The sequence below is a fragment of the Cryptomeria japonica genome, chromosome 3 (assembly GCF_030272615.1).
Source record: "Cryptomeria japonica chromosome 3, Sugi_1.0, whole genome shotgun sequence".
Classification (NCBI taxonomy): domain Eukaryota; kingdom Viridiplantae; phylum Streptophyta; class Pinopsida; order Cupressales; family Cupressaceae; genus Cryptomeria; species Cryptomeria japonica.
The window spans coordinates 546,087,213-546,103,693 of NC_081407.1; the positions used below are offsets into that span (position 1 = coordinate 546,087,213).

The 16,481-nt window shown below is 36.0% G+C and overlaps 1 protein-coding gene across 1 annotated transcript in view; it reads left to right on the forward strand.

The window, feature by feature from the left end:
* LOC131075096 (NAD-dependent protein deacetylase SRT1) overlaps positions 1–15,514 on the forward strand; it is a 200,840-nt gene extending 185,326 nt beyond the window's left edge. The window contains exons 11-14 of the mRNA XM_058011919.2: positions 13,773–13,855; positions 14,160–14,227; positions 14,307–14,409; positions 15,038–15,514. Coding sequence (XP_057867902.1) covers positions 13,773–13,855; positions 14,160–14,227; positions 14,307–14,409; positions 15,038–15,328 — 545 coding nt within the window. The 3' untranslated portion in view covers positions 15,329–15,514. The remainder of the gene's footprint in view (positions 1–13,772; positions 13,856–14,159; positions 14,228–14,306; positions 14,410–15,037) is intronic.
* Positions 15,515–16,481: the final 967 nt, after the last annotated feature.

A 16,481-nucleotide genomic window follows, 5' to 3' on the forward strand; every position in this document is an offset into this window, starting at 1 on the left:
TCCTGCCTATCAATATACCTGAACTCCCTCTAGCGGATTTAATGTCCTCATGCATATTATCATGAACAATGATGTTTTCTAACTATAACGGCTCTGATCTGATCGATGGTGTGCTACTGCGGTCACTGTTCTCCACCATAATGGAAATCTCTTCTTAAAGAACTAATCTCTTCAATGTGATTGGCTTAGCATGTATCACGTGGGATTGTCCACCATCTCTGTCGTAAAAGATGTCCTGGATAATTTATATGGGCAGATCTTTAACTTTCCATGTCTGATACTGATCATCTCTTTTCTTTGGCCTTAAATATCATCTCTTAATTGCACCAACAAAATCTTGCTTTGGATGGGAACATCACAGTCTCCCCTCCTTGAAATTGCTTGTCTTGAAGCAATGATAGTTATTGAACCAACCTTTGTAGGTTTTTGTTCCTTATTTAGCTCGGTTGTCTCCAATGTTTTCTCAATATCTTGGATGTCAGCCTGTATCAAGGCAGGGATAGTCTTAACATATATTAAGATGAAGATTAGAAACATGACACATATCTATGACCTCAATTGCATCTTATATCTTTCTAGATATTCCTACTTCGAGTATGAATCAAACACGGAGCATACACATGAAAACACAAAGTATACACATGAATATATGAAGACACAAAGTATACACAATTACTTAAATTTTACGTATGAATATATGTAAGCATGGAGTATACAAACAAATACACATGTTGTCAAACCTTGTTTGAAATCCTGCATTAGGTTAGGAAACTATTGCAACTAATAATAGAAATAATTAAGCATAAATTAACTTAACCAGGGTCTGGTCCAACTCCCTATAGGAGCTCAATCATAAGAAAGTGGGAGTCAGAGGAACGATGAGGTGTCCAAGAGACCCTCTACGCTAGGCCCAAGAGCAGAGTGAAAGCCAGAGCCCTATTGGCCTCTAGGGACCATCGGTCAAAGTACCATGAGGTGGGCTACCTAGTGAGGTATCATCGTTCCCCTTCATCACTTCCATCCTTATCCCCTTGTTAATAATCAATTAAGTTTGGGAAGATACAATAGGGTGTCCTAAATGTCCTTCCCCTCTAAGTCCAAGAGCGGTGGACTCTGTCTTACACCCCCTTGGCCTCATGGGACTATCGGTCAACTACCATGAGGTGGGTTACCTAGAGGAGGACCTCATCACCGTTCTCCCTTCTTGTACTTTCTTATATTACTATCATGACAGCTTGCTCAATAAATTCATCATGGATTACTTATACATTTCATAGTTGTGTAATTTTAAGACAATTTTGTCTCTTTCTTTCTTACTCATTGCTGTTGGAGCTAGTTAGGTTTATGTATTCATGATCACTAAATCTGTTCTTCCACAAAACTCCATTTGTTTGTTGTCTCGTCCTCTTTTGATTGAAGGAATTTAAGATTTCCCTCATCATATCTTGTTTTCTTGCTGGGGTTTTCCCCTTCATGGGGTATAACTTCAATACGATGGGTTTCACCTTTTCTTTCACACTTATGTCTTGGCTCCAAGTTTTCTTTGCACCTGTAGCACAAGCTTTTATTCTTACGATTACTTCGGCTGCAAGCATGCCCTTCCTCCCAGGGATCTTTACACTTGTAACACAACTTTTCCTCTTGATGTCCTTTAGTACAAACATGCCCATGCTTCCATGGATCTTTACATGTGAAGCGCAACCTTTTCTTTCTAAGTTCTTCTCAAGTGGCTCGAGAAAGAAATATTCCCTCATGCCTGTCCTCTTTATGGGAATACTTAAATGCAAGGTTTTTGGACCTTTCTTTTAATGATGGGGTGTCAAATTTTAGGGCCTTTTGAATGGCTTCTTCCAGGTTTGTTGGTTCCATGGCACTTACTATGCTTCTGATTGATTCCTTTAATCCTTCCACAAAGAGGTATGCGAGTCTCTCTTGAGATATTTCTGATACCATGATGGCCAACTTTTGGAAGTTATTGACAAACTACTCTATTGTCCCATTTTGTTTAAGTTGAGTTAATTCTTTGAAATACCATTGTGGATGCTTTTGGTCAAATCTTCTGATGAGTTTTTGTGTGAACTCATCATATGTGGATATTTGTTGATGGTCTTGGGTAATAAGACCATGATGCCATCATTCATGGGCTGTCCCTGTTAAATGCAGCACCCCAAACTTGATTGCATTCTGTTCTATCATAGGACTTAAGGATAGGTAAGTATCTAGCTTCTGTACCCATGAGCGTGCCGAAGTTTTTCCCCTTCCATCAAAGTTAGGCGAGGTAATTTTGCTGATTCTTTCCTTAAGATCTTTATCAGATTGCTTCCTCCTTTTCGTGCGATGATTGGCTTTCATTTTGGCATCACAATAGTCTTTGAAAGACACATGGCTTCTTAATTTGGGGTCCAACCTAGAATAAGTTCCCAAGATTTCATCAATGTAATCAGGAGGGGGTGCAGTTTCTTCTTCTCCCTCTTCCTCATGAATCTCATTGGGTAGGAATGATGGTCTTGTTGGTCTGGAACTCCTTGTTTGGTTGTTGTTCTCTGAATGGTTTGAATGAGCTTCCCTCCCATTGCTTTGTTCTGGCCTAGGCTGGTTATTAGTTATGGTTTGAAGAGTTTGCATATGTAGCTGATTTGTTTTCTGATTTTGTTCAGAGGGCTTGGGTAGTTCGGGCTGTTTGTTCCATAAAAGCCCTTAATTCATTTCTTAGGTGCTCACTCATAATATTTCCTCTTCTCGACATTAACTAGATCTCATAGGATGGCAGGAAAATAGCTCGGATACCACTTGTAATGCCCCTTTGTCTCGACACCTTAGGAATTACGCATAGTAATGATATTTTACTAGGTTACCAGGTTCACCCCTGGGACGCCCTGGTACGGGTCCGGGTTCGACCGGGTCCGGTTCGACCTATGTTCGACCAGGGTTTGAAAAACCCAGGGTGGGTTCGACCCGGGCAGACCCAGTCGAACCCGGGCGGCTGGGCGGCCCATAAAGTCAAAAAACAAAGCAAATTTTTTTTTTTTTTCAATTCCGCCTTGTAAAAAGTGAAAATTATAACCTAAAAAACACTTCTAAAACATTTTATTGACTCATTTCACCTCATTTGTGTTGCAAACAAAATTTTTATGAGAGCAAGTTGAAGAAAGGTTGAACAAAATTTGGCTTCCAAGATCAAAGAGGAGGAGTTGAAGACTAATTTTAGAAGCTTCAACAAGTGTTGCAACATCATTTCCATACATTTTCAAGCTTCCATTGGCTGCAAGAGGTAGGTTTTTAAACATTTTTTCCAACTATTTTTGTTTGACAAATTGTCAAACATGAAACTTGAATTTTTTTTCATTATTTAGTTTTTGTTTTTGAATATGTTTATTTTATTTCTTGCCATAGGAACTAGAATGGCATCTACATCTTCCTCTATTGGCAATGAACAAATAATTGCAAAACAAAGAAATGATCCAAATTCTCCCTTATGGAAATATGTGGACATTATAAAACAACTTCCGGGAGGTGGGGGATTCCGTTGGAAATGCCATGGATGTGATATTGAACGTAATAGTTCATATTATCGGGTGGTAGGCCATTTGTGTGGAATAAAAGGAAGAGGCATCAAAAAATGCCCTGGAAAAAATGGTAAACCTATACCAGATGAGACAGTGATGAAATATATTAGGGAGCATGAGGCGGCAGAAGAGAGGGAAGCCCGTAGATTGAACCAAACTGCATCAAAGAAAACAAGGGGAATGCAAGACCCTTCTAATCCCAGTATTGTAGTAGAAGACCACCCCTTCTTTGCCACAAATGAACCTCAAAGTGAACCACCCTTGACACGTAAAAGAACAAAGGGGCCTTTAGAAACCGCATTAGAAACCGCATTCCAAAATAAGAGTAGAGACAATGCTGATCAAGATATAGTAAGGTGCATTTATGCAAATGGGTTGTCATTCAATGTTGTTCGCTCCCCATATTGGAAGCAAATGATAAAAAGTGTTAATGAGGCACCAAGAGGGTATAAGGGCCCCAGTTATGAGAAGGTACGTGGAACATTATTTGAGAAAGAGGTGGAGAGGGTTGAAGATGCATTGAAACCCATAAGGGATTCATGGGTTGAGATAGGTGTAACAATTGTTCAAGATGGGTGGAGAGATGCTAAAAACTGTCCCTTGATCAATGTCATAGTGGTGTCCCCTAAAGGGGCAATGTTTTTGAGAGCTGTGGATTGTGAGGGCCAAATAAAAGATGGCCAATTTATTGCAGAAATTCTCATCTCTGCCATTGAGTCTGTGGGACCCCGCAATGTTGTCCAAGTCATAACGGACAATGCAAAAAATTGTAGAGCTGCTGGTTTGTTGGTTGAGCAACGCTATGATCACATCTTTTGGACACCTTGTGCGGTACATTCACTCAATCTTATGCTACAAAGGATTGGGCAAAAAATAAAATGGATCAGAGATGTGTATGCAGAGGCTGAGGACATCCAGATGTTCATCACAAACCACCACATGTCTCAAGGGATTTTTAGAACCTATTCGAATTTGGAGCTATTGAAGGTAAGTGAAATAGTAATTTAATTTTACATTTTCTGATTTTTTTGAATTTTCAATGTTAATAATATCATTGTGTAAGCTATATTGTGTATTCTTCTTTAAAGTTTGGCTTCATTTTTTAATCATTTGGTATTAATTTGTGTTATAGGTTGCTGAGACCCGTTTTGCATCAAACACAATCGTCTTAAGACGACTTGTGAAAGTTAGAGTGGCACTATGCAATATGGTGATCAGCACCAATTGGACTGTATGGAAGCAAAGTAGCACTGAGAGGGCAGAAAAAATTAGGGATAGAATATTGAATGAGAAATGGTGGGATCTTGTTACATATCTCCTAAGTATCACTGAGCCCATCATGAGCATGATTCGCTATACAGACATGGATAGGCCTTGCATAGGTGAGATTTATGATGGCATTGATTCAATGCTTGAAAAAATAAAGGTCACTATAAATGAAAAAGAGAATGATCCTCAGGAGAAATTCTTCAAAGAACTGGAAGTAATTATTGTAGAGAGGTGGAATAAGATGACCACTCCTTTGCACCTTCTTGCCTATGCCTTGACACCTAAGTACTATAGCAATCAGTTTCTTGATAAACCAGGAAGGATTCCACCATGGAGAGATCTAGAAGTATTTGATGGGTACAAGGCAGCATTTCTTAGACTATATCCCGATGATGATTTGCGAGATGTTGTTACAAATGAGTTCATAGAATTTGCAAATGGGAATGGTCTAAGTGTTGATGCACTTCGTCATAGATCCAAGAAAGATGCTCATAGCTGGTGGTACTTCCATGGCACATGCTTCCAACACCTACAACCCCTCGCTATAAAAGTTTTATCACAAGTAAGTTTAATTAATTAAAATTTTAAATTTAGAAGTTTTAGTTTATTTATTGTTTACTTTGTCTTCATAGGTTGCTAGTTCATCTGCTTCAGAAAGAAATTGGAGCACATACTCTTTCATCCACTCAGTAAAGCGCAATAGGCTGCTATCAAAAAGAGCGGAGAATTTAGTATATGTGCATTCCAACCTACGTCTTCTTTCACACAAACAACATGACTACACACAAGGGGAAACAAAGATGTGGGATATAGAGCTAGAGCATATTGATTTGGATGCTCCTACTTCTCAGCTTCTTGCATTGACACTTGATGACTCGGAAATTGAGCCAACTTATAGTGCAAGTGCAAGTGGCATTGGCTCATGTAATGTCAATGTCAATGAGGAGGAGGAGGAGGAGGATGAAGAATTAGATGATCCATTTGATGATTAAACTTTAAGTTTATATTGTTGAAAGTTGAAACAATGATACTTGAATATTTTGTCATTTTGATATTAAACTTGATGTATATGATGCTATTATCAATTATGGTATGATCATGATGCTATGATTACAAGTTTATGTTTGTTTTGTTGTTTATAAGCTTCACAAATATCAAAATATATATATATATATATATATAAAATTTACATGTTTTTGTACTAACGAACCCAAACCCTTTTTCAAAATTTTGCCGTACCGGCGTACCGGGTTCTTCGAACCGGAACCGGAACCCGAACCGGCAACCTAGATATTTTAATCTGCCATTATATATATATATATATATATATATATATATATATATATATATATATATATATATATATATATATATAGATATATAGATATATAAGTCGAGATATTTGCTTTTCCCTGATATATCATTGGGAATTATGTAATAGATCTCTTCCACTAATGATATCAATGCTTGTTATTGGGTATGGTGTTTGATTTTAATTTATACAATTCCTTTTTATTGCTAATAACAATATTTGCTGTATCTGATATGTCCGGTGGTGATATGTTACTGGTTCCAATCTGGAGATTTAAGCTTTCAGTAATGAGTGACGTGCTGTCTCAGATATCAATATGTACGTTTGTAATCGAAAGTGTCAAAGGGCAGAGAATGCTTGGATGAGCAGATCCGATTAGTATACCAATAAGAAGACAATATTCGATGCCCTGGAATGATCATTTGATCCCTATTAAATATCTTAGATATTGATCGGTTGCAACCTTTGGTTATGAAGGGTCATATCTTTCCTTAACCACATCTCTTCATGGGTTATGGTTATTGTCTAATTACACCTTTATAGGATTATTAGTTACAAATTATATTTGTATGTTAGATCGCTGCTGTGTAATGATTAATATAATCGCTATTTATTGATTTGTTGGTGTTACTTGTAGTTTGACTAATCACTTGCCAATCAGATTTGTTTGAGGAATAATATAAACATCAATCTACTCGTTGAATTCCTTAATCGATACTTGTTTGATCATATACCTGAACTTCCTCCAGTGGATTTAATGTCCTCATGCATATCATCACAAACAATGATGTTTTCTAACTATAACGGCTCTGATCTGATCAATGGTGTGCTACTGCAGTCACTGTTCTCCATCATAATGGAAGTCTCTTCTTAATGAACTAATCTCTTCAACATGGTTGGCTTAGCATGTATCACGTGGGATTGTCCACCATCTCTGCCATAAAAGATGTCCTGGATAATTTACATGGGCAGATCTTTAACTTTTCATGTCTGATACTGATCATCTCTTTTCTTTGGTCTTAAATATCATCTCTTAATTGCACCAACAATATCTTGCTTTGGATGGGAACATCACATAAACATATTCATTGTATATTATTATTCACATGAGATCTAACTACTATGAACACAAGATATATACGTGGAAATCCTTATGGGAGAAAACCATGGCAATAAATGCTTATATGATTATCTTCTTTTACAATATTTGTAGGCACCAACGCCTAAGTTTGTTTGTGAGCACCAACCCACCGGAAGCACCAACCCACCGGAAGCACCAACTCCCACAACTGAGCACCAACTCAGCAAGAGACACCAATCTCTTTTCTATGAGGCACCAACCTCCAAATTAAAACTAGGTTCCAACTTGATTGTTGCTTTTTCAACAGATGATGGACAATTCAATCTTTTCAATACTTAATTCTTCTCTACTCAGATGTGCTTATAACATTTTTCTTACACATATACTCTTCCTTTGAATGTGCATATATTCCTTTTCAGAATTGCATATACTTCCTTAAATCTGAACATTGTATATCTATCACTCAACACATCTCTTTTAGATCTGCATATATTCATTATGCACTGCCTCTTCTATTATTGTCAATAGCTGCCTTCATATAATTCTCTTTCTATTATTATTCATTTCTGCATTTCTTTATTTTCTTGTAGAATAATCTTTCTTCTCTTTTTATTCATCCACACAACTGTATTTTTGCCTTCAACATCTCTGTGTATCATAATAGTTCTTTAGGCACCATACACTGATTTATTCTCCTCTTTCTGAGTTATCTCAACATTTTTCTTACAACTTACTTATTTACAAACACCACTTCCATTCTGCACATAATGTTCTTCTTAGTCAGCAACAAAGTCCTTTTGATATATGTTATATTACCATTCAGATTCTTCTTTTGAAAAATATAATTCTGATATTTCCAGATCGAGGAACTAGTTCATTCAGTTACGACACCACTTTCTACGTTCCAAACTCTATTTATATGTGTCTCATTTATCTTGAAGAGACGTGTTATTACAAAAGACATCTCTTTGAGAAGAGACATTACTACTTAATAGCCACTGCTTCACTTGCAACACATTAATCATTTTGTTAACATCTTAATTCATTTGCTTTATACTGATGGCACCACTTCTCTGTCTTAACGGAGGCAGCCATACTTTTTAAATAAATCGTATCATTTTTATTTTGCCTTTTAGTATTAATTCATGTCTTCTCTAAGTGTTAGCTGGCCATTATGGAATTAGTATAGCAAATAAATCATAATCAATTTGCACCTCTCTAATCTTTGTTTTATTCACTTTTGTCCTTTCTTATTTTGTCCTATATGGGTTTGTCTTGTGCTGTCTTTGTCATATGTGGTGCACAGAAAAAAAAAACTTTTTGATCCTGGCTCCTTAAAATATACATGGAATCGCTGCCTTTTCAATGATGAGCTTAGCTTATATTATTCACCCTTAATCGCTGCACATAATACTAGTTGTCCTTTGTGACTTTGTCCTTTTATTCCAGTTGTCTTTTTTTTTGGTCTCATTCTAATTTTGTCTTATTTGCTTTTTTAACAAGTGTTTTGTCTTTTGTGTTTGCAGCCTTTTTTTAGGATAATAATTCGCGGTCTCTTTTCTTCTGATTTAAACTAATTTTCACGTGCTGCATATGGCTATGTTTAATTTTCTGTTTTATTAAGTGCTTACTTCATGCTAAGACATTTTGTCTTATGTGCTAGGATTATTATTTTAATAATTTTCACTTTAAGAATATTCTTTTGGATATTATTTTAATTTATAATCTTCACTTTAGGAATATTGTTGTTCTCTTTAAAGTGCTGCTCACTATCTTGAGTATACAAATCTCTATTAATTTGATGAACTGAATTTAGTCTGCAGATATCCTTCATATTGTCATGGTATAAAGTTATAAACATGGCCATAGTTGTTAAGAGTCTGCCTCAAAGACTATCCCCATAAACCGATATGTTATTCTCATCTTAGGAATCTGCTTTGAATTGCCTTATAAAACTGATCCAAGTTACTTTAAATATATCACTCCAATTGCTTCAGCACTCTTGGATTGATATCAATGATGATGATAATCTTGTCAATTCTGTTTCAGCATGTTTTAACAATCTTGTCCATATTCGTTGGACATCAATGATGAACTCCTAACTATATCAACTGAGTGCCCTTTGACATCAATGACAATATTTCCAACACCAGGTAGGGGAGTGAAGAATTTGCAACTTGAATATGGTGGTAACAACAAAATATGGATAGTGTGTTAAGTAATGTGGGTTGATTCCTTGAGTGGTTATCTCTACAGTTTTCTATCAATAGTTTGAGCCCCAAATGTAATGCCCCTAGAAGCAGGTAGCAATCTAAAACATAGACTCTTCATAATCTACCATTTATAACTATTTTCTTCATCTTTCTCTCTCAGACAAGGCTCTTCATCCTACTCTGATACCAAGAAATGAAATGTAGAAACTATTGCCAAATGAAATGTACGGAATTTGGACAGCTAGAATAAATATTCAATGAGAGCTTATCTTCGTTCATTCATAATGCACATATTTAATAATAGGAAAACGATTGTTCCGTTCATCTTCTAGATGACTGTTTAGATTTTAGTGTAGCTAGGAAATATAAAATATTAAGTACTATCCTACCACTCATAGGATTTATATATTATTGTTACAATAAGGTCTGCAACTCCCAACTCCCAATAAAGAGTTCTCATATCCTCCGACATGAAGGAGAATTGTTACATCCTCACAAGAGTTATAAATGGACTTGAGACAAGAATAGAAGGAGAGCCTTCTCTTGAGCCAACTTGCCAACTCGCTAGCCAACTCCTTTCTTTGGTCATTGGAAGTGGAAAATCCTTCCTTAATTCTCTACTACTCTTTTCCAATTCCTTTTAAATTCACCTCTGGACATTGGCAATGGAAGCTCAACTCCCACCTTTTAAACATCAGCTCGGAAACTTCAAATGCCTTCAACATAGCTCCAATAGTTGCTAGTAGAGCAAGCAGTGACAATGATGCCTGTTAAATTTGAACCAGAATAAATAGAAAGCAGAAAACTAAACTTATGAACTACACAAACACAAGAACTTTATCCTGGGAAAACCCTCCACCTGAGGGTGAAAAACCCAGCCCACTCAAAAATGAATTTTATTATATCTCTGAAAATGAATACAACTATTGATAGTTTCAGGTTACTATCAATCACACTAAGATAAGTTCGATTCTCTACAAATCAATCGTGATAATGAAGTCAAATGATACATCTCATATACATTCTATAAAACTTCATAAGTCTGAAAACTCTGAACACAGAAAACATGTAATATTACTGTTCTGACAGAATTCATACACATTACTCTCAACTTGCTATAAGACAAAATGATAAGCCCACAAAATGATTATCAAACTGCCGAAGAAGAAGACTCCACGAAAATAGAAGAGCGATATAAATAATGAATCAAATTGCAAGTGAAAAGACTCCACGATGGTAGAGGAAAAGGCACCGACAGCCACATAGATATCTCACCGACAGCCACATAGACATCTCACCGACAGCCTCAAAGCGATCATATAAACAAAGAAGAATTTTGAAAGGAAAACAGAAGCCAAAGAAACTGTACAAGATAGATAAAGGTAACTGAAACCACCAAGACGGAGACAAATAATAATATAGATGATTGAGACACGAAATAAATAAGAGACGTTGGAGAGGAGAATAGATATGCATCTTAGATCTCTATCGCAGCTATAACTTCAACAATGCCCACCAATAGTCATGAAAACAGTAATGGCTTAGAGGAATGATTTGCCTATCAATATTCACCTTTTGTTGCCCTAGCTCTGCCCAAAATGGAAAGTGAGAGACATGAGCTTCTATGAAGAGTCAAACAACTGCCTTGCAAAAGACAAAATTGACATTTTACACACCACTTTTTGAACATCAATCTTTCTGTCCCTTTGGTTGTGAGGGTGTTGGTTATTTAGCAATTCCATTCAACTTTCAATGTTTATGGTGTTAAATCAAAGAAAGTGGGCAGGGGAGGTTTCAAGGAAAAGGTTCTTTAAAGTTGTGATCAAGGAAGGATCAAGGCAACCTGGTTCAACTACTTTATCTTTGGGGTAAGTTTGGCTGATAAGGTTTTGCAGATAATTGTTTAAAATCAATTAAAGGGGATATTGCTAGCAAATCCTTGGCTTGTAGATGTTTTGGGAAAAGACCAACTTTTGAGGAGATAACTAAGTGGATATGATTTGTTTGGAGCAATATTGTGGATCCCACTCTTTCTTTGTTGAAGAAGCGTTACCTCCTCATTCAATTTCTGATTGTTAATGACCATGATTTTGTGTGGAACAAGGGCCCTTGGTTCTTCAAAAGGATTGACTTTTTTTTGAGCCCGTGAATATCCTTTTTAGATCCAATAGTGGCTCTTATTACAAAGGTTCCAATGTGGGGTTGCTTGTGCAAATTTTTAGTGGTGATGAGAGATCTTGTTTTGATTTTGCAATTGGTAGCAAAGGTGGACAATTTTGTTAGAATTGATAAGGAGCAGGATGATTTCTAGAATCAGTTTGTGAGGATTTGTCCTGGTGGATATCTCAAAGTCTATTTTTCACTCCATTAAGATCATGTCTTCTCAGGGATCTTAGACTTAATTTATCAATTTTAAGGGACTGGCACAAGTTAGTGGAATGCTCCTCTAAGAATCCTTTGGGTTCTTGTAGTGTCCATTTGTAGAAATGGATTCAAACATCTTGTAGTCAGTATGCAGATTTTGTTTGGAGGAACCATGGGTGTTTTTCTGCTGATTATCTTATCGCTTCTCCAATTTATAGCAAGGAAGAGATATAGCAGAGTGTTTTCACCCACATTAAAGAAATTGTGTATGCCTTACTAGAAGCGTTTGGTGGTTTGATGGGAGTCAATTTAAGATTGTGGTTTTGGCTCAGGTTGAGGAACCAATTCCTTTTGGATGTAGGAGGTGAGCTATTTGAGGAGGTTCATGGTGAGGAAGTGCAGGCTTGTAGGAAAATGTTGGATCTGAAAACAGCTTCAAAAGACAAAGATTAGTTAGCTTCGTTTGATATACGATCTCTCAAACATTAAGTATGGAGAACAAAGCTAATTGTGGGTCTACAGCAAAGCATAGAGGGAGGAAATCATAAGTAGAGATTGCAATTAGAAGCCTTGGTTTTAGTTGGTGAAGGCTCTTAGTGGACTATGGAGCTTGGCTTTCTCATAAGGGAGGAGGTTTGTTGAGTGCATGCTTGATTTTTTTAGTAGCCGCTCTCACAAAGTTCTGTATGGTTTCAAGAGATGGCGTTTGAGGTCTCAATGATTTTTTCTTTGGTTGTGGGATGTTTCTTTGATATTAGATTGGTAGGCTTTTTTGGGCTTCTGTGGAAGGTTGATTTTTTACATTTTCAGGTTGTAACTCTTTAGCATTGCTGGATGTAATTCAGATTCTTTTTTCTGGGTGATTACCCCAATAGATTCCCTCACTGGTGAAAAAACGCAAAAGAATAAAGATGCTAATGAATGCCAATTGAATAATGTAAAATCAGACTATCAACATCACAAAAAATATATGCATTTCTACTTCACAAGTCAATGATACATAAAGCGACAACATTCAATTATCAATTTAGTAAAAATCCAGTCTTTATCAAGATTCATTCATCCTGATTTGATGTTTGGTTATTCTAAAAGATTAATGAAACTTTCCAGCGTATTTTCTTCATGAGCTTCAGTATGGAACCTTTTTTTATAAGGTAGGGTATGTTATAAACCTAATTGATATTATTAATTATCAGTGGTCACACTTTAGGAACTTATCCTCAAGCTAAATCTCTTGTATCCTGTTTTGATTTATAACCTTATTAACCTGCTGGCCTACTATTTATTCTTCCTTATTCAATATGCTATATTTTACCTATTGCCCTCCTAGATATATTGTGACCATGGCTAAAGGGAAGGTCTGCTGGCTTTCTTTTAACAAGTTTGTCTCAACTTGCGCTCCTCATATTGGCTGCTAATTAGGTGTTATTGAGGCATTTTTCCCATATATTTGAACTCTTGTGCAATCTTGAGCATGATTAAGATGGTACAGTCAGATTCCTAACATATGGTATTCCTTTGAGATAAGTTTCTTGAGATGTCTGGTGGCATTCATATATCCTATTGTAAGGTTTTGAATATTTACAAAGTATCAATTTAAACACAACTAAAATTACATGTATGAGCATTTCCTTTGATATTAGACATATTTGACCAGAGGATCAAAGAAGATAAGATGTGTTACATTCCAAGTTAGTGAAAACTATGATTTTTGTACAGTGACACATTAAAGATTCCTGTACACCAAAATTTCTGCAAGTTTCATCTCAGTGAGGACACTGCAAGAAGGACCTTTTTCTTACAAGTAGAATTAGTTACTTTGTCTTAAAATATTTCAGAAGTAAATATATATGGATTCTGTTTAAGGGTAGAGTTAGACTCTATTCACAAAGTAATTTAGTCAAATCGTAACTGACATTGGCTAAGGAATAAATTCTTTCGGCACTAAATAATTAGTATTCTTGCAGAGAAAAGGTATGCAAAGTGGAAGTTGAGGATCTCAAGTGTACATGGAAATAATGCAGCCTTGCCTTTTATCAAATCTGTGGAGGTAAGACGTTCTTTGGATCTGCTTTGGTATGACAATTCAAAATATAGTTTCCTTATTTAATTGCTAATGAAAGTGACATTACTTGTTTACTTGGATAGAAATGAACATTAGTATTTCCCTTCATAAGATATAGATCCCATGCTATCCTTGTCTATTGTTTTAAGCTTTGGTTTGAGATTTAATTTTCTTTACTCGTAAAACTTCTTGGTTGTACTCCGAATTTGTTTAATTCATCTTTATATTTTCAAATCTTGTAAGTGAGTTGCTATTAGATAGTGGTTGTTTGGAATTACAATGTTGGCAGGCAAGCTTTCCAGATAGGCCTCATCTAAAGTCTGCTTTCTTGACAGATCAGCCCTTTAAACTACAGAGGTAATCATAAAAGTATTTTGAATTTTTAAAAGTGGTTAATTTCAAAATCTGTTTTGGGAATTAACTTTGGCTTTCACAGGGAGACTTTGAGATCAAAACCATTCAGAGTTTTCTTGAAGCTTAATTTTGGCAATGGGTGTGACTGTTCATCAGTTCAACTGGATTATCCCATTGATTTTCAGGTGTGAAATGCGTATTGATATTCTTGTTATATTGTGGTTTTATAACTAAGCATATTCGTTTTTGGTTAAAAAAGCTTTGGCAAAAAGTAGTTGACAACTAACCATATGGATGCCCATCTATCATATTTTATTTCCAATTGGAAACTGATTATATTACTGTTTCCTCCCTTTAGGTGATCAACTATTAATGTGTAACCTTCCAACGGTTCGTTGTCTAGCACTAGATTTGCATTTACATGCAATATATTCTGGGGAAAGGCTTACTGTTTATTCTGAACATTTTCCAGATATTCTTATAATAGTCAAAGGCTCATGAATAAAAGGAAGTTTAGATGCAACTATAAATCTTAGTGTTGATGAAAATAATTCATGTTTGCAAGCAGAGGCTCTTAAATGTCTAACCAATGTGCCCTATCTAGTATTGAGCATGATAATCTGGATTGAATTGAATTCCTTCTGGATAAATTGTTTTCGGAGAACTTGATATTGCTACTAATAATGAAAAATTTGATACTTTGCCTCTAAAGCATGGTATTGAGTCCTGAAATCCTACCAGGTTAATTTTTGCAGGACTTTTGTTTTCATTAATCTGGTTGCTCCTAATCAAACAAATCTGATTTTTCTGCAGGACACCATCGAATATTTTGAACATGGAAAAGGCAATGTAATTGAGACTTTAAGGAATAGAGCACTAGAGGATGCAACATGTGGACACGTTTCTCCAATACAGAGGAAACAAATGTTACATTCCAAAGGAACATATACTGATTATGCCATTGTCACAAGTCTTGTGAGACATGAGTATATGGCTTCCGAGCCAATATCCCCTATAAGCAATGGAACCACAGAAAAGAGAGGCATTGAATCCATAGAAGTTGAGGAAGAGGATTTGGGAAAGAGAATGAAAGTGGAATCCTAGCATTTGGCTGGTTATGACAGACATTTAATTCAACATTAGTTTTTGAGAATCCTCCATTATTTGGTTGGATAAGGATTGAACTTCTAAATATGCCAATTGTTAAGTGAATTTTGTAACTTTTGTATCTGTAACTGCATACTATTAGTTTTTGGCGATATTGAGGTGTAATAGATCGAGTTTCATTCATCTTTTGAGGCTGTTTCATGCCATTCGTTGAGTACATTATCTAGAAGAGACATATGACAAACATGTAAATATTAATGTATTTTCCTACTTTCTTGTCAGGAACACTTATCTGGAGAAATATGCAGTGTTCTATATTTTGTTAGTTGTATTGATTACTTAAGAGTATCTATTTTCTACGTTTATTTTGTTTGTCAAAGGTACTTGGAGACTTATCAGGCTTCAGTTTTGTTTTAGGGGAGGTAGGGAGGGAATCCATTTCTAGATGTGCGACATACTCTCATTCGGCTTGCTTTATCACAACCACATTAACATAAAAGCTTGACACATTGATTCCTAGGTGGGATTTGGACCTATGACTTCATTGTCAGAATTGCTTTTACTTACTGTAAAGGATCTTCATTGTGGTAATCGTATTGCCTTACAACTTATTGACACCCATTAGGCTAAGAATGCTAGGTTTAACACCAAGGTAAAGCTCTTACAGAAGACGAGGTTAGGCAGGACGCCTCAATATAGTTGCACTAGACCCCTAAGACACCTACTTCCAAGAGCTCTATGATGACACAGGTGTGGGCTTTAGCTCCATTCGTTGAAGTGTATGTCTTGTTAAGTAAACGAGACTACCAAACTGTGCCCAAGATTATGTGAGAATGGAACTTGGGCGTGCATTACAACTCTTCATTTCCCATCTCCTTTCCTCAAAATCCTTTGGGCTTTTGCCTACAACTATTTAAAAGCGAAATTTATTCTATTCATCTTCATGGTTGTCTTTCCCATGTGTACTTTTTGAATGTTTTCCAAATAAGAAGTTTCACTGATAGGTAGCTGGAAATTAACAAAACAATTGTGGTTTATGAAATTTAGTTTTGTATATCTGCAAACATATCGACCCATGATCTATCTATGCATTTTCTTTACTAATGGATTCCACATAGAAACATGATTCATAACCAAGTCAATATTATTA